The following is a 26,021-nucleotide window of genomic DNA, read 5'->3' as shown; positions in this document are numbered from 1 at the left end:
TAGAACATTGGAATGTTGGAAGCTCCATTGAAAACAAATGAGTAGCTCCGGGCTTATAATGGCTGGTATAGGCCCAGAACTCCAACGTTCCAATGCTTCTTTGTTCACAGCTCTGGCTGTGAACAAAGGCTTCAGGGAGCCTGAGGGAATTTCAATCCCCTCGCGCTCCCTAAAGCCTTTGTTTAATTTGTTAGAGCATTCTGCCCTCTAGTGGCAGAATCTTCTAATAGCCTTATAGCCCTTCGTAGCTGGGCTATACCGGCTATTAAAGTCCGCTGCTTTGTTAAAGTCCCTCGCCTTCGGCTCGGGCCTTTAACAATGCAGCGGGCCTTTAATAGCCGGTATAGCCCGCTACGGCGGGCTTTAAGGCTATATTAAAACATGCAGCTCTGGCTAAGAAAGAGCCTCTGGGCTACAATAGAGTCAAGGCCACCAATGGAGTGTTGGTGAGACGTGTTCTATTGTTGGACATCTTAGTGTGTATAAGCCCCCCTGTTTAGTCCAGCTTTACTTTTGTTGGTGTTGTAATTACCTACACAGTCCAAGCCTGGACTGTGTAAACAATGTCCAACTGTAGTACTCCATCCCTTTGTGGGGTTTTTGGCACCACACTACAGGCCCCTGTGGGCCTCACGTTGATGCTTATGACTGTGTCCGTGGACTTCTGAAAATACTTCTCATAACAGACAATTCATGATTGAAATTAGTGAGTCTCCGGAATGTAGTCTCTTTTGAGCTTATCTTTCTTACAGGATATGTCATGATCATTGGAAGCCTTCACACTTTGCAACATTTGGTTTCACATGTAATATATGAGCATTCCAGATATTATTGGTTTAGTTTCTGCTTCAACTGTTTCTTATTTTGCTTGTTTCCTCTGCCGAATTAAAGACAAAAGGGCTTAAAATTATTGTTGCCCTGAAGAACTACGGTTAAAAAGGCATTGGGGAATCTACAATAAGCCTTATCGATTTGAAAAAAAATCTGGGAACAGTGAATATTCCATGAAGTAACTTACAACACATACTAGTAAACAAGTCATGCACTCCCATTGTTCATTTGTTTCTTTCATAAGACCCAAAATGAAGCCCACAGGGGTCATAATGTGGTGTCAGGCCTGCAGATCCCTACAAGGGGGCGTTTGAGATCTGCCAGGCTGCAATGTGGACGGTCATTCACCCTCACCAGGTGTTACAGTCTCGACAATGAAGCCCACCTTTCAGGAGGCACTGCTCTAGAATCTGTTCACTAGGTAAGGAATCTGCAGTTAGATGTATCCATCAGAGAAAAAAATACTTATCTTTGCTAATGCTCTTTCTGATTGAGACTCTATTTAACTGCAGATTACTCCTTGGGTTGGCGCAAGGTTACCACAGAGGTCATGATGCATCCTTTTGGCACACAAAAACAGTTGCTTGGAAAAGCAAGGCTTCTGCAGTTAGTGTATCCACCAGAAAGAGCCTTACCGAAGCTAAGTAACTTGTTTTTTCCGCAGTGGCGTAGCTAGGCACTTTGCCGCCCGTGGCGGTCACGGCCTTTGCTGCCCGGCGGCCGAGCTGAAGAGCAGGGGGATGCTGGCGATGTTTCCTGCGTTTGCCGCCCCCGCAGAAAAATGGTAAAACAGCAGGGTGGGGAGGCTGGTGGAGGTCCGCCGCCCCCAAAACTGGTGCCGCCCAGGGTGGACCCCCCCCCCCTTGCTACACCACTGTTTTACCGGAAAAATCAGTAAACATTTGAAAATGTTAATATTTCCTCTGGATGTTTAAATAATTCAAATATGGCTAATAATTAAAGATTATCTTTTATAGTCAAGTTTGCATGGAGGGACTAAGGAATTAACTTGGTTAGGGAGATTATGTGACGTTCTGTAATTGGTTCTTCTCTCCACACAGAGCTACCCCCTGTATATGCAGTGGCTGTGGCTAAAAAGAGCGCCAAACATATCAACATCCACAATCTTGGGGGCCGGCGGTCATGCCATGGGCACTTGTACAGCCCAGCCGGGTGGCTACTGCTCTCCAGGTACACCGTGGGGGACCAGGAGAGTGACAGCATGAACTGTGACGTCAACTCTGGTGAGTATGAATCCATGTCAAGCAGGTCTGTGAGCAAGAGTAATGATGCATAATCCATCTTTGCAAAGGGTACTGAAAAGGGGTTTTCAAGGTTTGACTGACCACTGGGGTACAAGAAAGACATCTGGTAGTCTGAGAAACAGTGAGGGCTTTCTGCGCTGCACCGGCTGTAGGATCTCCAGTCTACACAACCCCAAAAACAGCCCTGAGGGAGCAGTACGGAATTTGTCACGGCAGAGAAATAATGCTCTTGCATATTATGCCAGACACAAATGTATGGAATTCTTCATGAATTTTTGCTAGAACTTCCTCTAAGATATATGGTTTTATAGCCAATATATTTGGAAAATTGTACTGCAAAACATTTAACCTCTTTGAAATAATAAACATATTTTTTTGTGGGAAAACCCAGTCAAGCCATATTGGAAAGAGTCAGGCTTGTTCTCTGTGCTCGATGGTGCAGTATGCGGATGGTAATAATGCATCTTCCCAAGGCTGCTTATAGCTCTCAGTTCACACCTATTCATATCTGTGTCTATAGGACCACTAACAAACCACAACATGTAGAGGTGCATGGACCTAATGTATCTAACTCATCAGTATAAGATCCTGGAGGTGATCTATATCTTTGTTTGTCCATGTATATAAAATTCACTGAAAAAAACACAAAAGTTAACTAGACGTAATAGTTAAGTGATGATGTCAGTTAAAACATACTGTTTTAAATGAATAAGACCAGTTGAGGTTGAAACGCGTTGGTGTATTGCTCTGTGCTTTTACGTAAATAAATGTGAAAATGTTATGACTTGAGTTCGCCAGTTTATTCTGCGTTGAACACAGAATACAGTTTCATATATGTATAAAAACAACATAAATAAGAAAGGTAGTCCCTATGAATATAGTCTAATCCCAGGACCTCTTATCTAGGACTGAATTAAATGAGGTTTTACTTACTTTTGAGTGGTTTTTATCTTCCTACTGGACAATAGTATACCAGAGAGTTAACCGGTTCAACAGTGTTTCAACCCCAAGTGGGTCCTAATAATCTAAGAGAGGTCACGTGGCCAATGTATCAATGCGCATTCATTAGTTAGACCATCACAATCACTAAAAACACACATCCATTCATATATTTATTTATTCAGATTGTACCTATATAAACATCATCTCACTTACACATTATAAAAAATCCATAATACTCAAAAATACACCCACAAACTCTCTATTCATACCTCACTCAAAATAATTCAAAATTATATTTTATTTCATTTCATATACCTATCACTTAGGCACAACATCATTCAGAACATCATATATTCACCACTCTCCTATCCACAAACACACATGCTACCATAAAAAAATATCAAAAACAAATTATTCACAAATATTCATACAGTACCATAATTCCAAGCTCTACCACCTCTAATCCATACATTTGAGCAGTACACCACATTTCAGTGCTAACATCAAAACTTCCTAATATCTGGACCCTTCAAACAACTTTCAAGCTCCAATTCAAAATCTTTCAACCGACAGGTTAGTTAAACATACAACCCACGTCTTCAAAGGCTGACCTGCAAAATTAAGTATCAGAGAACGCCACAGCACCAACGCGAAACGTCCTCGTATTCAAATCCATCTGCAAATGCTGTACTTCATATGCCCTTAATAGCCATAATTCAAACCATCAAATCCACTCACACTGTCATAGAATGAACCCCTTTTTCATTACAGAATCGCCAATGTAAATGTCCAGTATTTGTAAAGCGCGAACAATTACCCGAAGGTGTCAAGGCGCTGGGGGCCGTCAGGAAGATTAAGCAAGCTGTTGCCCAGAATCACATGGTACTGGGCTGACCCCTGCCGCCTGAGCCGGGGATCGAACCGTGATCCCCAGCGTCCAGCGTCAGTCGCCCTGGCCGCTGCGCCACACCTCTTCCCATTGTGCCAATGTGTTTACGTCCAGGGGTTAAATATCCTCACCATCCCCAAGAGGCCCAAGTTACTCTCTAAATGTATAACTGGGCCAGACCATGAGTCCTGCTAGTGAAATCAAGTACATTCAATCCATTCTTTTAACTCGCTCCATTACCAGCCTGGGCTCTGCTCCCTGGGGGTGGCCTCCACTAAGGCCCTCAGTCTAGTCATATCCCCTCCGATAGGGGCATAGCAGAGACCCCCCCCCCCCATTAGGTCGCCCTCCCGCATCTCACAAACTCAGAATGCTCTGGTTAATCTTTATGGAAGAATTGAGGGCGCAGTTTATTTAGGCAATTTCCAACTTACAAGCAATACTTACACATCATTTGTTTTCGTTACTCACTGAGCCTGTGCCTTCCTTAACATACCCTCAAGCACTGCGCCCCACATTCAGTGCTCTTAATTGCCTCAGCCCTCGTGCCATGGACAATTGTATCATCTGCTTCCAGTGCAGCCGGTTGACATCTTACTTCTGGCCTAACCTTTTTCTCTTCTACTTCCTGATAAGCGCCTTCTTCCAACCCGACAGGTGACCTTTCACTCCAGTGTACCATTTTTCCTTTTACTTCCGGGCAAGTGCCTGCCTTCAGCCCACTAGGTGACCATGCACTTCCGGTGTACCATTATACCTTCTTATTCCAGGTAAGCGTCTGCTACTGCCTGCTGGGTGACTTTTCACTTCCGGGATAATCTTTTAATCTCTACATCCGTGCAAGGGCTGCTTCCAGCACGTAAGGTGACGTAATCACCTATACCAAATTCTTATGGGCCACAGGCTCCGCCATTTAGAGTTTCCTTCCAGTTCAACACCATAAGCCTTTACAGTATACCACCAGTGTCCAATTGGCTCTGACCATTAGTTGTAGCAGACCTATTTCCGTCTGCCTGCCTGTCTTTTTTCCCTACAATCTCCTTGTAAGTACTGCATGCATTGCTGGCAGCTTTCTCCATCAGCAACACCCCGCCCCCATACCGGGGCCACAATTCTTCCACCTGTACCCAAAGATGCACTTCATCAGGATTGAAAATTGTCGAGTGCCACAAATGAATTAAGAATGCTTAACCCAATATAGGCCATTGAGCTTCCATAACCAACTAGAAATATTTTTAGAGCATACCATTTCTGCACCCTCCTTTCTCCTAGCCAAGGCAGTAGCTGGGCAGACATCCCTATTACCACAAAGTCAATTCCACACCCACCAATGAAAAAAAGCAGAACAATGGGGGCCATCAACCGTCAGCTCTCCCACTCCCTGCAACACCACAAACTCCTAGACAGCTCCCTTTCAGGTTTCCGCAGCAACCACTTTACTGAGACGGCCCTCATCACAGCTTCAGAAGACATTTGCACCATACTAGATCGAGGCCACACTGCTGCACGCATCCTAATGGCCCTCGTCACCACCTTCGACACAGCTTTCCACAGCACACTCATCTACAGACTACACAAATCCGGAATCCGAGGACCAGCTCCAAGTGGTCAGATAGCCTCCTTTTTGACCAACGGGTCATGCTCCCTCCCTTCACCCCAAAACCCATTGACCTCATACGTGGAGTCCCGCAAGGGACTTCACTCAGCCCCACTTTCTCCAATGTATACATGACTCCTCTAGCAAGCATCATTCGGACCCACTGACACACCATCATCTCCTATGCAGATGACACCCAACTCATCCTGTCCCTCTCAGAAGACACCAACACCACCAAAAGTAATTTATTAAAAAAATGGTTAGATGCCACGAAGTAAGTGGCAGTGCCTTCCTGTATATATTTTGTAAAAGCCACTGGGACCTTTTCCTGAGACTCGTACATGGTTCCCCAGCCCCAAAGTCAGCTGCTCTGGCCGTTATGCCACAGCGGCGTCAATGTATATACCTGCATTTTCTTCTAATGTATACTTTGATATAAGCAGTGCTTGTGCTAACTTCTCTGGGATTAAGTAAAACAATGCACTGTGGGCTTGTTTTAACCATGGATTGGTAGCTCTAAAGCCAGACTCCAGAAGTAAGATAGGCTGCCCATAATTAGCTGAATATTCCGGGTCAGGCAAAGACCCGAAAGAGGCATAAAAGTGCTGCACGCCGTGGACCGCTTCACAGTGACTGGGCACTTTACCTAACTTGAATCACAGATGTTGAGGCGACGCCGAGACTCGAACCTGGTTCTCCAGCTCCAAAGTCAGCAACTCTGGCCAGTATGTCTCAGCTGCGGCAATGGATTTACCTTCATTTTTTATGAATACGTACTTTGATATAATAGTTTCGGGCTCTTCTCTGGAGTGAAGTCAAACAAGGTGCTGTGGACTCTCAGACAGACGATGGGATTAGCTGAGCCAGGTACATGTCAGCAAAGCGTGAAATGGAAGTGTTCCCCACAGATCAAGGCCAATGAGGGTCGGTGGGCTTGGGGGCCGGGGTCAGGTATGGACCCCGTCATGCAATTGAAGCTTTGCCTTCTCCACCTTCTTTTTAGACTCACTGGCCTTTTGGTAACTGTCTAATGCAGTATAGGCCAGCCTGCCTCTGTGGATGTTAATCAATAATCATCACATTCCTCGTCTTCATATATGAATTCCTGTTTTTTATAAACTATGGGGCATACTTACAAGCCTCATGCGCCACCGGAGTGGCACCTTTTTTTTAACTCTACGGCGGCGCAGAGTGCGGGCCCATATTTGCAAGGCCAGGCAAAGCCGCCCTGCGTGGCTTTCCATGGCCTTGTAATTATGGCCCCCTTTCACACATTGCTCTGCGTGAAAGGGGCGTTCCATGGGTGCTGCTGTGGGTGCTCCCTCGCAACACCCACGGAATCTGAAACAAATGTTTCTACAATCGCTACTATGAAGCCTGCAGACCAAAGATTTCTGAAAAAAATATAAATTACCTGAGCAAGACTCCGAGTTCCTGAGGGGAGACCTACAGCCTGACTCTGTCATTGGGTCAGTGGTAAGACCATGGCATGAATCCGCTCCTTCGATGTCCAGGCCTCCAGAAAAGAAAAAGGCTTGATGCCGTAGGCAGGGGAGTCTATGACGCAGCAGTCCAGGTCCTAAGGCATGGGTACTCACAAACATTTTTCAAAGATCTACAAAGTTTGGTTTGCGATTAGACCGAGTGCCACATTGATGCCAGCAGCGTGGAGGTCTGGTGGGTAAGGGGGGAGGTGAGGTGGGTATGGAGGAAGGCAAATCTTATACATCTAGTGGTTCAATTTCACAATGGAAAACCAGAAAACCTGTGATTAATTCCAGCTTCACCACTTTACCAAATTGTGTCATCGTAGGCAATTGATGTATTTCACTTCCCCTCCTTTGTCTTCATTATCATATAGAGGGGGGCATTTAAATACATGACTTCAGGATGTGTGCTGTACAAAAGCTTCTCCTGTGTTTGATTTAATAAACTATAACATTGTACATGTATAACCTAGGCCACCCTGAGAGTGCACATAACGACTGATGTGCCTCTCCGTTCACTATTGTACAAAAGGGGGTGGTGATGGACAGAGCATCAGAACCAATCAAACACTCACACCCAGTCAACAGATCTGGGTTTGATCCATCACCACCCCCTTTTGTACCTCTCCGTTCACTATTGTCAGAGTGGGGGGAGAATTCATGTTTCTAAATTAATATTTGAAAACTATCACTTTAAAAAATACTTCTCAATGCACTGATATAACCTGATACACTAGGGTGAATCCGTTCTGCATGTTAATGAAATACACTTTTTGAATTTTGAAGGGGCCTCATCACATTTTTAAACTTTTGCTGCAAGATGGCTTTGAAAATGAAGGTGTTCCTAAAGTTAAGTGATGCAGGACAACCCATTTACTTCATTTCCTTAACTTCAATTAACCTTTAAATAAAGACATAGGGGCATATTATCGAGGAAGAGCGGTAAACATCGCTAAGCGCACTTAGCAAATTTCTGCTTATCGCCGTCTATCGCTGAATTACATCGCCGTGTTAGCGGCGTATTATCAACGCTTTGTGAACTGGCGATGTAATTCCAGCGATCGACGGTGAGAAACAGAAACATCGCCTGAAGTCCAGCGATGATTATGGAGACACTTGCTGGTAGGGGAGGGTGTTCTACACATGGCGAGCCACCTCCCATTATCAGCATAGCTAAGTAGAAGAAAAAGCAAGCGGAAACTTCATGCGATAACCGCGGTTAGCGCGGTTTTTTACATCGCTGGGGCCGCATTGTTAATAGTGCGAAGGTCTGTCTATCACGTAAATCATGCAGACATTGTGAGGAATGCCCATTTTGCATGATATTAGTGATAATAATCGCTGACATGCAAAATGGAGAGAAAGCGGCTACAGAATCAAGGAAACACGCGTTAGCGTGTCCTTGAAAATAGTGAGATGTTTATTTCGCCGCTTTTCGGCCGAAATCGGCCGCTAAAGCGGCGAAAATGGGCTTGTAAATATGCCCCTTAGCTGTTTATTTACCATCTTTTTAATGTTCGTGCTGAGTCGAGTGAACAGCAGCCCAGTGCTGCTGTTGATCGGTGGGCTGCATGTATACGTCAGGAGGGCCGCATGCGGCCCCCGGGCCGTACTTTGAGTATCGCTGTGTTAAGGGCATGGAGCACTGCACCTTTATGAGAATGCTATGAAAGATGCCTGCGGAAATCCATGCAGGGGTCCATGCAGTCAACCCCTAAAGATGAAAATCAAGACTTCCAAAGGTGCTTCGGTGGATTCCGCAGATTTAGCATTCTTAAGTGCCAGCATTGTTGGCTTTAAGATCATCTTACCCACTTGTCAGTACATTAAGCACAGCATAGCAAAAGATAATGATTTCACCATTTGTAAGTGCAGTTGTCTTTAGTGTTTGTGCGGATGAAGAAATGCACTGGATGGAAGCTGACGCTGAAACGCTAAACGTAGTTGGTTTCGAGCATAACTACATGTTTTTTCAGATCACAATTTAAATCTGAAGGGATGTTACCATCAGCAACAAAATCAGCAACAGAGGGTTCAGACCTCACAATGGCAGCTATAACAAGGGCAGCATTACCATCTGAGGCATTCATCTAGTGGGAGGGAAGGCCAGTGATCCTCAGGCTATGCAGGGAAGGCAGGCTTTGACTTTCTAACTTTCTTTCTACTGTGTCGGATGTCTGCCTTAAATCAAATCTATGTTCAGCTAACGAAGGCCAAATGGATGAATTTTTAATAGACCTACAAGAAAAATATTTGAATGTCCCAATAACAAAGGAGCACAGAGAGTATCTCAGATTTGTGTTGGGTAGCAAACACTAGTTGTATGAAGTGCTTTCTTTTGGCCTGAAATCAGCTCGCCCTACTTTTTCAAACCTGATGACGGAAGCGGCTGACTGCTTGAGGAAGAAGAAAATGTTCATCTGTGCATTGAATGGCTGATGCAAAGCCAGCTCTCCTGAAAGGGCTTCCCAGACCTTCAACACAACACGATTCCTTCCAACTGGTCTGGGGCTCTTGGTCAGCTAGTCTACTTTCGATCCTCTGCAATTTCTGAATTACCTGCATGCTACTCTAGATGCGCTTCACAGAAACAATCTCCGCATCTCAAACAACCTCAACATCTAAAAGCATGCCAAATCTCCCATTTTTAAGGATTGGTTGTGTGGTGTGGTTTCATTGTCGCAGTGCCAGGCACCAAAGCAGTGTCTTGAAGATCAGTGAAACCAATTAGAAGGACATTGAGAGGACACGTTGCTACTATCTCCGGCCTTTCTTCAGTCTTCACCTGGTGGTGTCATTGTCCCAGCCTGTTCATGAATATTTCATCCCATTATATTTTTCCGTCACAAATGATTGTTGTGCGTGCATTTTTGGCAAAATGGGATGCTGACAATTACAGGACTCTGGCCACAGAACTAGACCCCATTTCATATCAACCTGTTGGGACTCAAAGCAGTGAACTGAGCCCTTATGGCTTTTCGTCTCCGACGATGGACAGTTTGGATTCAGACAGACAATACTATAACCAGCATTCGAAGAGGCACTGATCCAGGACTTTGTCTGTGGAAACTCCATTAATTTGTAGGTAAAGTTGGTGCATTGCTGGGAGTGGAAAAATGCTCAATCCAGCAAATAGTTCCTGGATGATGTTCTCAATTATATCTCGTTAGAGGTTTTGTTTCATTAGGAGCTGACTCAGAAAACAAAAATAATACCTGAAGAGTGCTCCAAAGGGCATATTTACAAGGAAAGTGGTGAAGCGTGTTGTTAAGCCTAGAAGACTAACCACACGCTCCGTCACTTTTGAAACGCAGGACTGCACCCAGTGGCGGCTGGTGACATTTGATAGTGTTGAGTCACAAAAGTTAGGGATGAGTGCCCTTTGCTGAGTAAGCATAGCGAGCGAGCCCTACTGGCATAAGGAGGGTTGCCCCTTATAAATAATTGGAAAAAAGACTTGGTAAATGGTGCATGTTCAAGCAAATTTGAGAAAGCAAGAAGGCTAATAAAGCACCTCTGCGTTTCTGCTCTTCCTCAGCCTTCGTCTCCTCCGCCTCAAAGCCTCCGCTCTTCCTGAGCCTCTCTCTCCTCCACCTCCAAGCCTCTGCGCTCTCTCCTCCACCTTCAGGTTCAGCTGTCCCTCGGAATCTCTCTCCTCCACCTCAAAGGCTCCACTCCCTCAGTCTTTCCCTTCTGCACCTTCAAGTTATTGATCCCCCTCAGCCTCGGACAGACTGGGAACGCAAACTGGCCCTGGCAAGTTTCCGTTCTCCCCCAGCCTCTCCCTCCTCTCTGCACAACAGGCCCCCATCAAAACGTTATATCCTGTGGGTCGCAGAGGGGAAGGAGTGATTTAAATAAAAAAAAAATGTTTACCTTACCGGGTCCTGCGCCACCCCCGCTCCTGGCCGGGTCCCGCGTTTTCCTGCTGCACCTGCTTTCCTTCTCTCCTGCAGAAACAGGAAGCAGACAGCCTCCCGCCCAGCCGGGCACCTATGGGGAGGCCATCTTCTGCGTGCAGCCTACATAGAGAAAAGGGGGGAGTGCGCATGACTGCTTTGGTCGGCCCCAGAGGGCCGACCAAACAGTCAGGGCCCACAATAGTGGGCTAGCCACTCCTCCCCTGCCCTCGAGCAGGACCGCCCACCCACCCACCCCCAACCAAACCCTGCTGCTTTCTCGTAGTGCAAGAAGCAGAAACATAAAATGGTAGTTTTAACATTTTATGTTTCGGCTTCTCGCACTGCGAGAAATCAGTAGGGCGATGCTCCTCCCCCCTAATGGAGGAGCCCCACCTGGCTGCACCATATTTACAAGAATATGGTGCAGCCCTGCGTTTCCCCATGCACTGGCGCTAAATTTAGCTGCCTAGCGCCAACGCAGTCACGCCTGGACTTCTGTATTGAGGGCAGTGATTGTTTATGTGCATGAAGGTGTCCCTTTCTGCACATAAGCAATCTTTAAATGTTGATTTGTAACTTCTATCTGAGCTGCTTGATGCAGCACACATAGAAGTTGCAACATGGAATTTTTTTTAATTGATTGTTTATGTGGAGGAAGGGACACCTTTCTGCACATAAACAATCATTGGCGTTTTGCTGTATCCATGTTATGTTATGTTATGTTATGTTAGAGGAACTTCTATAGCGCACGACTCACCCAGGGGCATTTCGGTGCTTTGCTAAAGTTATCCCAAAACTGGAAGGAACAGGGCATTTTTAGTTTAAAAAAGGAAGGCTTTTAGCTGTTTCCTAAAAGTGCTATACACTGTAATTCTGCGAAGAGAGTCTGGAAGCTCATTCCAGTATCTGGGTGCCAAGTATGAAAAGGATCTTCCTCCAGAACGGCATAGCCTGATACGTGGCATCTGTAGAAGAGCCCGCGCACCGGACCGCAGATTTCTGATAGGAGCATACTTAACAAGTCTCTTTTGGAGATATCTGGGGCCTCTACCGCTGAGTGCCGAATACGTGAGAGAGCAGATCTTAAAAAACGATCTTTTCCTCACTGATAACCAGTGGAGTTCTCGCAACAAGGGGACCGATGCGGAACCTGCTGGGTGGTTCATTACCATCCTAGCTGCCGTATTTTGGATGACCTGGAGTTTACTCAACAAGGTCTCTCCTACCACGGCCAGTAGGGCATTGCCATAGTCCATGCGACTGATGACCATTGCCTGAACCAAGGTTTTACGATGGATTGTGGGCAGAAAGGGAAGAATTTTACACACCAGACGCAGGCTGTAATAGCAGGAGCTCATTGTCTCAGCTATATGGTCCCTCATAGATAGAGATTGATCTAGTTTTAGCCCCAGATCTTTAACACATAGAGTCGGAGTAGGGGCAACTCCCAATTGGGACGGCCACCAGTCATCTGACCAGCTGACAGTTGCTTTACCTATCAGCATTAGCTCGGTTTTGCCGGTGTTCAACTGGAGGCAGTTCCGAGACATCCAATTGGAGATGTCAAGCATTCCTCCGGCAAATCGAGCTTTCTCTGCTACTGGGTCCAAGCCAACCGGGAAGATGAGCTGAGTATCATCAGCATAACAGATGATTTCAAAGCCCGATTTTTCCGCTATCCCGGCTAACGTGGACATATAGATATTAAATAGGGTCGGACTTAAGCACGAGCCCTGGAGTACGCCTTTATCTAGAGGGATTGAATCTGACAAGTGTGGCCTGAGCGTAATTGTCTGAGATCTTCCAGTCATAAAGTTACGTAGCCAATTTAAGGCTCTACCCTGGATACCACAGGATTCCAATCTCTCCGCTAGCACTTCGTGGGAGATAGTATCGAAGGCTGCGGAGAGATCCAGCAGAATCAATATTGCCGAGCCCCCTACATCCATTTGTAGCCTAAGCGAATCCGTGACTGCCAAAATTGCAGTCTCGGTGCTGTAGCCCAGTCGGAACCCAGATTGTGATGGGTCCAATATTTCATTTAGTTCTAAATATTGGCTTAGTTGTTTATTTACCATGCCTTCCAATGCTTTCCCCAATAAAGGTAAAAGAGAGATCGGGCGGTAATTACCAAGTTCTTGCGGGTCTGCCGTAGGTTTCTTCAGGATGAGACGCACATATGCCTCCTTCCATGTTCTTGGAATATTCCCAGATTGAATAGATAGGTTATATATTTGGAGAATAACTGGCACACAACTGGCTGCTAACAGAGCCATCGTTTTGGGAGGCCAGAGATCAGTGGGTGATCCAGATTTAGCTGAGGCGAGTGCTTTGGAGACTTCCTCAAGAGTAATTGGAGCGAAACACTCCAAAGTACTGCCTGTCCTTTTTTCCAGCTCTCTACAACCAAGAACATCAGGGGGTGGCACGTTTTTTGCATAGATTCTGGCAATCTTGTCTTGAAAATAACTGGCTAACTGGTTACAAAAATCCTGTATTACCACAGGGGATTGACTGCTGGCCTGAGGAGATACACATTCTTTAACTAAACTAAAGAGCGCCTTAGGAGTATTCGCCGCACCTTCAATTTGATTGAAGATAAATTGGCGTCTTGCCCGTTTTAGGTTGAGATGATAAGAGGTCAAGGAAAGTTTATACAGCCTTCTATCTTGGATTTCTTTGCTGACATGCCAGACTCTTACTAATCTTTTACATTTAGACTTTTCCGTCCTGAGCTCAGTGGTGTACCAGGGGGCTGACGGGCGGTTTGACCTCAGTCATATTCTTTTTGGGAATGACTGCATCCAAGGCAGTAGAGAACGCCTTGTTGAAATCCTCTAACGTTAACTCATTTCCCATCTCCATTTTTCCTTTCTCTAGGTGAAAGGCCTCCTCAAAGCGTTCAACTGTGAGATTACGCCAAGGTCTAAGCATTAATTGTTTCTTTGCCAGGCTAGGGGCAGTAGGCTTAGGGCAGCACAACTCGACTGCAAAACTAACCATCGCATGGTCTGACCATGTAAGCGGCTCCGGAGGGCTACAGGCTATGTTGTTTATGTTAGCAAAAATAAGATCTAACATGTGACCAGCATTGTGAGTCGGACCAGTCACTCTTTGGGTCAGGCCAAGCAAATCAAGGGCAGACATGAGGTGGTTCACCTTCGGACTCGTAAGGTCTTACCCATGGAAGTTAAAATCTCCCAATAGGAACTTATTTGCAGCGAGCACATGCATAGCAATTAGTTCGATCAATTTGTCTGCGAAACCAGTCTTCGAGCCCGGTGGACAATATAATAGGACTCCATTCCAACTATCGGTAGGGGAGGTGACAATTTTAAAAATTCCTATTTCCATGTTGTCATTTCTAAGTGTAGATATCCAATTTATTTTAAGGTGCTTTTTATATGCTATAGCAATCCCACCACCTATCTTTCCCTCTCTGTCCAGATGCAACAGAGTATACATCTCTGGAATGGCCATTACTATCAGTGGATAATTAGTGGGGTTTAACCATGTTTCCATGAGAAAACATATATCTGGGGAGTGCGATGCAATCATATCCCAGATTTCGAAAGGGTGCTTCGCGAGTGATCTCACGTTGCATAGTATACACTTTAGCCCACTAGTCTTTTGCTCCATAGAGTTGTTTCTAATCCCAGGGTCCCTTATTAACTGGGGCCCTTGAAATTGGCAGTGCCTACAAGCCACAGGGCCCTCTAAACAGCCCGGGAATTTCTGCTGGCAACAGAGATAATTCTGGTACTTGGCTGACTCCCATCCCAGTTTCCGTAGATCATCACCTGAATAGGAGATACGAGAGGGAGGGGGACACTTTACCTCAATTTGGGCAGGGTGGGTGGCCTCTGAGCTCGGCCGGGCGCAGACGGGCTTGCCTTAGGCGTGCCTTAGGCACGCCCGCGAAGCGCCCGCGGGGAGCGCCCGCGGAGCGCGTCCGCCGAGCGTGTCCGCTGCGCGCGCGCACTGACGTGCTCGTTTATGCCGGAGTATTCCCCTCAACTAGCCCGCCACCCTTCTTTTACCAGCAAGATGGCCGCTCCCTTCCCCGGCTGCCTCCGATGTGCACCGGCACCTTCACCGCACCGCGCCTCACTTGGCTGGATACGGTGAGTCAGGGGGAGATAAGTAAACAGCCTAATCAAGTATGGCACGATAATTAAAACCAAATTAAATTCCTAAAAGGAAGTGCAGCAGTGTGAAAGATAACGGTAGTGCAACACATTAAAAAGCACTCCTCCCAGCTTCCGCCTAAGGAGAAACTAAGCTGACGCGTGCGCACAGAACACGCTCCTTTATGCCGCAGTATTCGGCTCAACTAGCCCGCCACCCTTCTTTTACCAGCAAGATGGCCGCTCCTTCCCCCGGCTGCCTCCGATGTGCACCGGCACCTTCACCGCACCGCGCCTCGCCTCACTTGGCTGGACACGATGAGTCAGGGGGAGATAAGTAAACAGCCTAATTAAGTATGGCACGATAATTAAAACCAAATTAAATTGTGCAGCAGTGCGAAACATAACGGTAGTGCAACACATTAAAAAACACTTCTCCCGGCTTCCGCCTCAGGAGAAACTAAGGTGTAAGATGTGTGCTGCACAACACAACACACATGGAAACAGCAAAAACGAGGAGAAATTAAACATTTCTCCTCGTTGCGCCAGGGTAAGACAAGGTTTTCCTGGTCTTAATTTTGGCACTGCCTCCTATTTACACGACCCATGTAAATAGGGGACAGTGTCAAAATCAATAGCTGTTGGGTTGGAACGCCCACCGCAACACCCATTGCCCTCCCCTTTCACGCTAAGTACAGCGAGAGAGGATGCCATATTCACAAGGCAGCCTAAGCCACATTAAGTGGCTTAATGCTGCCTTGTAAATAAGGCGAAGCCCCTATCACCACCACAACGTCTGAAAACGTGACGTTGTGGTGGTGATAGGGGCTTGTAAATATCGCCCTTAGATTCCAAGAACCATGGTTATTGGGAAATGACATTTGATGAATTAGTTAGGAAAAGTTCTTTACGTCAGTATTCCAAAGTAGGGGTGATAAGGAAATCACTGGAAGAGAAGACAGTGATGGTATACTGCATTGTGTTAGATCCATCTTAGCGCTGTGATGCAAGTATTAAAAGACTCAGGAGCAGAATTCTGTATTGTGTAAATCTTTATTAGAGCCTCAAACAACTCCCCACCTCCCTGGCTATATTTCTAAAATGTGAGGAACGGTTTACAGCAGGGATCTATTTTCCTTATAAAAAGAAACTGAAGCTGTGGTGGAGATGGAAGCTGCTTGCTTCTTACAGGAGCAAGATTTATTTTCTTTAGTTTCTTACATATTATATTTAAGATACAGTGTTAGGATTGATGCTGGAATATTAATTTGTTTTACAATTGGCTTAGATGGAATTCAAGTGTTTCCAGATTCCTACGAGGCAGAACTACCATTAAAAGAAAGCCCTTTTCCCATAATATCCGATGTGGCCTGTTTACTAGGAATTTATACAAACAGATACAGATTAACCCCAAGTAAACATGGTTGGCATAAGCAACTAGGCCACTGAGTGTTTTTTTAAGAGTCCCTTAATTAGGACCAATGTTGATTAAGAAGATAAAGCCAATTTATTGGAAGTTGCAAAACACAGTGGTGTTACTTCAAATCATTAGATTTCATGGATTTTATGATCTAATGGAAAAATAGAAAAAGGTACCAGAATTCGAAGAAAAATTAATAGTACGGGTCTTTCAAAAAATCAAAGCAAGCTATTTGACACAGTTTCTTCAATGCATTATGTGACTTCAGAGTATTATCATCTGGAGAAAGGTGGGAAAATAGGCTATAAGCAATATGGTAACCTAAACATTCCAACTACACCGAGAGCAGCATTGCAGGTCACATCCATCTTCCCATTATGAAGTATTGAGTTCTGCTAGAAGTAGATACCTCTTTTTTAGCAGTTAAATTGACATGAACTTGAAGAACAAATGTAAAATACTGACCGCAAATACTTCACCCACAGATCCTATGATATTAAACACAAATTAGCAAGACTCCTCACCTGATAGCATTCATATTTGCTTGTCATCTCTGTAAATAAATACAGCTAATCTCAAATTATATTTAGTGGAAAGAATGTCAAAACTAAAAAAATAAATTGTTAAAAACATAAAGCAAAAAAGGTCAGTATCACAAACACCTTCTATACACAGTCAAACATGATATCCACAACATGATATGCTGTTTCCACCTTGGCACCAGCTCACATTCCTGTTGACATTCCAAGCAAGGTCATCTTCTCCAGCCACCTGCAAACACTTTCTCTGATGACTTTTGACCATTCACAAGATTCTGATTTTATGAGAAAGGATAACTACATTTATAGTTCTACAGCCTAAGAAATTCACACCCAGCTTTTCCTTGGAAAAAAATGTAGAAGTCTGGTTCATGGTCCACTGCAGTTGTGAATGAGACAAAAACTATAACTTCTATAAAGTAGTCCCAGTAACCCTCAAGAAATCCAGGAAAACTCTAATATGTGCTTCTTAAGGTGCTCCATGATCTTAAGATCCTAGCAGTGATTGGCTGCCTATGCCAGGGCTGTGGACTGTAGATTGTGAAGCCCCCCATGTAACCATTGTCTCTTCTTTCCCCCACCAAAGCATACCAGAGTTACTTCTGGAAAGGCTGCATGCCAGGTTCCGAGGGGGGTCTGTGCAAAGTCTGCATCGGAAGAGAGGAAGAGGATGGTGTAAAAGCCTCCAGCAGGTGTGCCGCAAACCATGACGAGCGTTACTATGGCAATCTGGGAGCACTCAGGTAAGGCTCTGTTGGATAAGACTTTGGCCATAGTTTAGAATGGATACTGAAAAGCGACAGTCTACTTGCGCACTGGCCTTGGTGATGGGTGCATTAAATTACTCTATTTGTAGTGGGAGGGTTTGCTTTAGCGAACTACTCTTTAGCCTAGCCATAGATGTGCAAAGTCAGACTCCAAGCTCAGTGGTGAAGCAAAAGTGAAAATGAGAAAGTTCAGGAACTTTCAACCATTTGTTAATGGGGATGAGGGCTACAAACAGAACATTATTTTGCAACAGAGTCCAAGGATTAGGTAAGTGATAATTCACATGCCACTATATGTCCTGTTGTTACAAAGGGGGTGTCCGAGGAAAAATGACCACGTTCACCATCCTACTACCACCTCTAATGTAAGCTGTTAAACAAATGGCATTGTGATTGAGTTGATGACCATTTATTAGATGTAGACTTTTATTTATGTTGCAAGTTACACACACCCATGCTCTACAAAACTCTGAGATACACAGTCACTTGTTTGTTTAAAAATCGTGATAGCTAGAGGTTTCAGGTGATTAAACACAAAACTTTCTGCCTCTAATACCACACTGTGATTCAAACACAGCAGAGAGTGCTAATTATGTTCCCTAGTTTGACATTTTCTCTGCCTAAAAAATTGAAACTACCCAGACTTCTTTCTATTTTGAATATTTATGTATCACTCTAAGATCCCAAGCATTTCAATTTCAATGTAGTGAAATGCTTTGCTACATATCTAAGTAAATACATGTTTTATTGTGTGTTACTTGAAATCATTTGCAATAAAAGCATCAAACTTCATATACAGAACAGATAGAAAGATGTTTCTCAAACATATCAGCATATGAAGTTAGTAATAAAAAAATAATTATTTTAGTCTAATGGATCTAAGTTTATAAATGTCATTGTTGAAGGAATTTATTTAGTGTTATTGTCTTGGGAGCTAGATTGCACACCTTCTATAATGTTTCTAATACATAGTGATCGAAATATGGGCCTCAAGTACTTTTCCTTAAATCTATTGGATTAGAGGAGTGTACCCCAAACTGTGGGTCGCAACCCACTGGTGTGCGAGCTGATTTTTTGGTGGCTTGCAAAAGTCTAAGCAGCAAATAAAGATGCTTATAAATTCTGTATCTTTCTACTCAAATGTTGTGCGTTTTAAAGACAGAGGTCAAATGTCAGACTAAGTCTATGGACAAATTGCTGCTTATGTTTTTAACATGGGGATTGGTGTTTACAAGCTCTTCTTACTTTACAGTCAGAGAAAGAAAAGCAAAGTGAATTATGTGGCAATCTTGCTGGGGTACTGGGAATGTTATAGGAAAGCCTGTAGGATGTCATTTTTTGTAACATTCTACAAAATGTAAATACCTGTAAATGAACAGTACACATTCAGCAGTTAGGAAAACCAAAATGAAACACATTTTTCTTGTAATTCTGAAGTGTGATGGAAACAAAGATTTTAATAGGTTCAAAATAAATCAGTACACTTTAATTGGTGATGCACAAATGATCAATCATCACTGAAACCTGACTTCCGCACATTATCATTTGTGTGCAATATAGTTTTATCAGTAAAACTGTATGGGCAACATGTACAACTGTTTACATCGGTCGCAAACGGAGATTTGGGCCGTTTGCGTCTGCTGAAAAGGGTTGTAGCATGTACCAACCCTATTTTGTGAGTCGGTAACCTTCTACTGACTCACAAAGTAAGGTTTGCGAGTTGTTATTAGGAAGGGCTGTGCCATGGGCGTAACTTTCTAATAGCGAGTTGCAAGTCCATGTACAATTGTTTTGCGACCGGAATGCAGTCACAAAACAATCGCAGTTTACCACCTAGTTCACAAAGGTGGTAAGCCAGTCGCAAACAGGAAGGGGTTCCCAGGGTGTTGGAAGGCGGACCCCGAGGAGTCGGCGAGACCACCAAGGGGGGCCCTCACACTGTACGATGTAGCCGAGCACTGCCGAGAAGTCTCCTGAGAGATCCTTCTCCTATCACGTACTAGCACAGTAACACCACCACACCGGACTCAAGGAGGTTGTCTCAAGACAAGCAATTCTTTATCAGCAATAAAAAGGCTACGAGGTCAATATTTACACGAAGGGATCGAGGGATCCACCAAAAGTCTCAGTGTCTCTTTGGAAGGGTAGGGGTAGCGGGACAGTCTTTGGCAGGAGTGCGGTACGAGGGTACCTGGGGCCCAGTTCTTATCCTCAAGCTGGAGGACCTCCGGATCTCGGAGGGGTCGAGCCGCGACGGCGTCAGCAGGGCTCTGGCGTACAGTTCGTGGAGAGCCGCGATCCAATCAGCAGGGCTCTCAAGAGGGTTTCTGCTCAGCTCGAGCCGCGACGTCGTCAGCAGGGCTCCTTAGGGAAGTTTCAGCGAGGTTGGGCCGCGACAGCGTCAGCAGGGCTCCGATGTTCCAGGTGGCTTCAAAGTGTTCACAAGAAGGAGCCGCGACGCAGTCAGCAGGGCTCGTGATGGTTCCGACAAGAGTTCTTCTCCGTAGGGTCAGCCGCGATTCAATCAGCAGGGCTCTCGACTCCGGGATACAACTGCCGATCTGTGGCGGGGTTGCCCCAGATATAGGTCTGGAGCCCTTTGATGTCCGGACCCAGGCGCCCGGTGGGGGCGGAGAGGCCGGGTGGAGGTGGCCAGACGCCCAGCAGGAGAGGCGCCAGGCCCAAGGGAGTTGCAGGGCGATCACACCTCGAGAGGGGAGGACAGTTGGGGGTCCCATCGATACTGTCCTCCGCCGGGGGCGATGAATGGTTCCTGCGGCACCCCCTGGCCAGTTCGTGGTGCCTCGATGTCGGGGCTTCGCTGGGGTCAAGGCCGGGTTGAGCGGGGTCGCGCTGGCTGGTGCACAGAGTCACGTGGGTGCCAACAAGATGGCGGAGCCACGAGGGGTATGCGACCTCGTGCAGCTCAGGATGAGGGGCCTCGGTGCAGTTCAGAAGGGTGGCCCGTGAAGGCCGGGGCGGGGAACGGGCACAATCCACGGGGGTACGGACCATGCCACGAGGCCGGGTCCAACAGGCGTCCCCCCCAGCCGAAGGCATGGAGAGTCACCCATCTCCTTGGGGATTCTCCTCGTCAAGGCGGAAGAAGCGGGACAGGCCGTCGGCGTTGGCGTGGTCATTGCCGGGCCGGTGTTCAACGTCAAAGTTCATCCCTTGTAGCGAGATGGACCACCGCAACAGCTTGGGGTTCTCGCCCCGCATTTGCATTAACCACCGCAGGGGCCGGTGGTCGGTCTGGACCCGGAAGTGGGTACCGAAGAGGTAGGGCCGGAGTTTCTTAAGGGCCCACACCACAGCGAAGGCCTCACGCTCGATGGTGCTCCATCGTTGCTCCCGGGGCAGTAGCCGTCGGCTGATGAAGGCCACTGGTCGGTCGAGCCCCTTTTCATCGGCCTGGGACAGGACGGCCCCGATCCCATACTCGGAGGCGTCCGTCTGCACCACGAACTCATTATTGTAGTCAGGGGCCTGTAGCACTGGGGCAGTACACATTGCGGTCTTTAGGGTGTCGAAGGCTGCTTGGCAGCGGGGTGTCCAGTGCACCTTCTTGGGCTGCTTTTTGGACGTTAGCTCTGTGAGGGGGCCAACAATGCTCCCATAGTCCAGGATAAACCGCCGGTAGTATCCGGTGAGACCCAGGAAGGCCCGGACAGCGGTCTGGGTAGTGGGGGGTTCCCAGGCCTGGATGGCATCTATTTTCGGTTGGAGAGGGGCCACCTGCCCGCTCCCCACTTGATGGCCCAGGTAGGTCACGGATCCGTGGCCGATCTGGCATTTGCTGGCCTTGATTGTGAGCCCGGCCCGCTGGAGGGTGGCCAGGACGGCTTTAATGTGAAGGAGGTGCTCTGCCCAGTGGTTGCTGTACACGGCAATGTCATCTAGGTAGGCCGCGCTGAAGGCCTCAAGCCCGGCCAAAACCTTGTTCACCAGTCTTTGAAAAGTGGCCGGGGCGTTCTTCATTCCGAAGGGCATCACCCGAAAGTGGTAATGCCCATCCGGGGTCGAAAAGGCGGATCTTTCTTGGGCGCCGGGGGTGAGCTGGATCTGCCAGTACCCGGCGGTGAGGTCCAGCGTGCTCAAGTAGCGAGCGGCCCCTAAACGGTCGATGAGTTCGTCGGCCCTGGGTATAGGGTGGGCGTCCGTCTTGGTCACTGCATTCAGGGCTCGGTAGTCCACGCAGAATCGCAACTCCGGGGGGTGGCTGGGAGCTGCGGCCTTTGGCACCAGGACGACAGGGCTGGCCCACGGGCTGTCGGAGGGTTCGATGACCCCCAGGGCCAGCATCTTCGTTACTTCGGCCTGGATGCATGCCCGCACTCGGTCGGGTACCCGGTAGGCTCTGTGTCGCACGGGGGGGCTCGCCCCGGTGTCGACGTCGTGGACGCACCAGTGGGTCACCCCCGGGGTGAGGGAGAAGAGGGCTGCGTAGTCCTGCAGCAGTTGCTGGCAGTCGTTGCGCTGTTCCGGAGTCAGGGAAGAGGCGAGTTGGACACCCTCGATTGTTCCATCATGGACGTTGGACTGCAAGAGGTCGGGCAGGGGCTCGGAGTCGTCCTCGCCCCCCTCGTCGGTCGCCAGTAGCAGGCTCAGTTCGGTCCGGGCAAAGTGGGGTTTTAGCCTGTTAGCATGTAGGACCCGGAGGGGGTTCCGGGGGGACTCCAGGTCGACCAGGTAGGTGACGGGACTTTTCTTCTCCACTACCTTGAAGGGCCCGGTCCACTTGTCCTGGAGGGCGCCGGGTTCAACCGGGGCCATGACCCATACCTTCTGACCTGGCTCGAATTCTATGGTAGAGGAGTTCCGATCGTACCACCGCTTCATGTCCTCCTGGCTGGCCTCGAGGTTGGCTTCGGCCATGACTCGGAGCTTGCGGGTCTGGTTTCGGAGGGTCAGGAGGTATCGGTAGACGTCAGGAGGGGCGCCTTGGGGCTTCGTCTCCCAGCTCTCTTTGACCAGGCTGAGCGGTCCGCGGACCGGGTGTCTGTACAATAGTTCAAACGGGCTGAGCCCCAGGGACTTCTGCGGGACTTCCCGATAGGCAAACAGGAGGCACGGCAGCAGGACATCCCATCTCCGCCTGAGGGGCTCTTCTAGGCCCTGGATCATTCCCTTTAATGTTCTGTTGAACCGCTCAACCAGTCCGTTCCCCTGAGGGTGATAGGGGGTCGTGAACTTGTATGTGACCCCGCACTGCTGCCACAGGGACCGCATGTATCTGGAAATAAAGTTCGTGCCTCTGTCGCTCACCACTTCGCGGGGAAATCCCACTCGGGAGAAGATCCCCATTAAGGCCCGGCCTACCACGGGGGCCGTTATAGTTCTTAGCGGGACCGCCTCCGGGTACCTGGTGGCGTGGTCCACGAGGACCAGGATGAAGCGGTGGCCCAGGGCGGTCTGGGGGTCCAGGGGCCCCACGATATCGATTCCGACCCGTTCGAACGGGGTGCTGACGGTTGGAAAGGGTTGGAGGGGGGCCTTGACCCGACCCCCCGTCTTTCCGCTGGCTTGGCAGGTCTGGCAGGACCAGCAGTGGTTGTCCACGTCTCTCCGCATCCGGGGCCAGTAGAAGTGGGTCACCAGACGGCTGTACGTTTTGTCTTGCCCCAAGTGTCCGGCGAGGGGCACATCATGTGCCAGGTTGAGCAGGAACTCCCGGAAGCGGAGGGGGACCACCAACACTCGGCTGGCCCCGAGTTCTGCCACTTTCTGCTCACTGTATAGCAGGCCCTCGGCCCAGTAGACCCAGTGGGTGCCGGTCTGGTCCCCGTTGGTTTGGGCGGACGCTTGTTGGCGGACCCCTTCGAGAGTGGGGCAGGACTGCTGCTCTTGTTGGAACTGCTCCCGGGTGGGGCCCCCTTCGTGTCGCCATTGTGTCAGCTCTGGTAGGGCGCACGGGGAAGCCATCTCTTCGGGGGAGGATTCACTAGGTCCAGGGTCGGTGTCCGCCTCCCCCTCGCTGCTGGCGGGAGGTGGTGCGAGCCCCTCGGGCTGGGCGGCCCCGGAGGCCGAGGATGAGCGGGGGGCCCGGGCGGTCATGGACCGGGTGATGGCACAGGCCCAGTCAGATAGTCCCAGCATTCGGAGGTGCTCTCGTCGCTCGACTTGAGCCCAGGGGGAACTCTCCAAGTCGTTCCCCAGGAGGCAGTCGATGGGGGCGTCGTCGCGTACCGTCACCTTCAGCAGGCCCGTCACCCCTCCCCACTCGAAGGGGACCAGGGCCATCTGGCACAGGCTTTCGCTGTTGTCGGCCGTCCGGACGGGACACAGCACATTCGGTAGGATCTGTTCGGGGGTCACCAGGTGGCAGCGGACAGCGGTGACACTGGCGCCGGTGTCACGAAGGGCTTCGGCCCGTTGTCCATTGACCGTGACCTGCTGCCGGTACTTCTGGGTGTTGCTTGGGATGGGGGTGCAGGGTACCATTTCTCGGCTACCTAGGCAGACCAGGGACATGGCTGCCGGCTCCCATTCAGTGGTCCCTCGGTCGAGGGTCTCCTCTTCCTCTTCTCCTTCTCCCAGGGCGGCGGCCGCCAGCTGTCGGGGCGGAGGCCCGCCGGCCCCGTTTCTTCGGTTCAGGGGGCAGACCGGATCGCTGGCATAGTGCCCGGTTTGTTGGCAGCCGTAGCACGTTACTGGTGGCCGTGGTCCGGGTCTGGCCGGGGGCGCCCCCCTTCGGGCTAGGCTCGGGGAGAGTTGTTGCTGCGGTGGCCCTCGAGGGGGGCTCCTGGGGGCCCCGGCGGGAGGGTCTCGGTTCCTGTTCGGCCCTCCCCCTCCACCGCGTTGGCGGGGGGGTCCGGTGGGGTTCCTCTGGTACTCCCCCATTGAGTTCCGGGGGACCCGGGAGTTGACCCATCGATCGGCCTCGACGGCGAGTTTTCGCGGGTCGGTCATTTTGCTGTCGAGGAGGTGCTGTCTCAGTTCCACGAAGCAATTGTTGGAGAGATGTTCCCACACGATGAGGTCGACCAGCTGCCCGTAGGTGGTTACTTTGCTACCTCTGATCCACCCTTCTAGGGCCCGACTGAAAAAGTCCACATATTCCACCCAGGTGGTGCCCGGGATTTTCTTGCAGTCTCTGAACCGCTGGCGGTACATTTCTGCGGTTAGCCCGTAGCGGGTGAGCAGAGCCTCCTTCATGTGATCGTAGGAGGTCATCACCTCCTCCGGCAGCTGGAGCAGTGTGTCTCGACCCTCACTCAGGAACCGCCCCCACAGGCCCGCGCCCCAGTCTTTTCGGGGCACCCGATGAGAGGTCATGGCCACCTCGTAGGCCTTGAACCATTGTTGGATGTCGTCATTCTTGTAGTACTCCTTGACGACCTCTTTCGGGATATGTACCTTGGTCTCGGCAGGCGGTAGAGTGTCTCTAGTACTGGGGGCGTTGGTCCCTCCGTTCTTGGCCTTGATTTCGAGCTCCTTGAGACTGCGCTCGTGCTCAAGGGTCAGTTTCTTTTCCTCCAACTCCCGGTGTCGCCTCTTCTCCTCTATCTCCTCTTGAAGCCGTAGCTGCTCTAGGGCCAGTTTCTTTTCCGCCAGCTGGAGTTCGCCGTCCAGCCGCAGTCGTGCGAGCTCTAGCTCGTGGTTCCGGACCTTCTCCCGCTCTCGTATTTCTTCTTCGGAGAGGCCGGTTTCTAGGCTCTTTCTTCCTCCGGTTGCCGGAGTCAGTGCGGTTGATGTGGTCTCAGTCAGGGGCAAGGGACCTTCTTCCTGGGAGGGGCCTGCCCCGGCCTCCAGCCATGTCCTCAGAGCTTTCTGCATGTCCTCTTTGGTACTTAGGCCGGTGGTTGCAATGCCTTTGTCTTTGCAGAACTGTTTTAACTCTTTGTGCGTATATTCTTCCAGCCGTTCGGGCTGGAACTCCATTGTCGCGTTGTTTTCCTGGCTGCTCATGATTACTGTATGTTTGGATGGGTAGCTAGTGGGTACTGGCTGGTACGTACTGCGTTCGGCTCGGATCCTGTCGCTGGCCACCAAATGTTGGAAGGCGGACCCCGAGGAGTCGGCGAGACCACCAAGGGGGGCCCTCACACTGTACGATGTAGCCGAGCGCTGCCGAGAAGTCTCCTGAGAGATCCTTCTCCTATCACGTACTAGCACAGTAACACCACCACACCGGACTCAAGGAGGTTGTCTCAAGACAAGCAATTCTTTATCAGCAATAAAAAGGCTACGAGGTCAATATTTACACGAAGGGATCGAGGGATCCACCAAAAGTCTCAGTGTCTCTTTGGAAG

The 26,021-nt window shown here is 48.8% G+C and overlaps 1 protein-coding gene across 1 annotated transcript in view; it reads left to right on the top strand.

Annotated features, from left to right (window-relative positions):
• The window catches only part of LOC146783470 (serotransferrin-2-like), a 157,512-nt gene that overhangs the window by 111,501 nt on the left and 19,990 nt on the right, over window positions 1–26,021 (top strand). The window contains exons 12-13 of the mRNA XM_085634023.1: window positions 1,893–2,075; window positions 17,586–17,742. Coding sequence (XP_085490149.1) covers window positions 1,893–2,075; window positions 17,586–17,742 — 340 coding nt within the window. The remainder of the gene's footprint in view (window positions 1–1,892; window positions 2,076–17,585; window positions 17,743–26,021) is intronic.

The sequence above is a fragment of the Triturus cristatus genome, chromosome 11 (assembly GCF_964204655.1).
Source record: "Triturus cristatus chromosome 11, aTriCri1.1, whole genome shotgun sequence".
NCBI lineage: Eukaryota > Metazoa > Chordata > Amphibia > Caudata > Salamandridae > Triturus > Triturus cristatus.
Note: the sequence above shows the minus strand (reverse complement) of the source record. Positions and strands in the feature narration are given on the sequence as shown.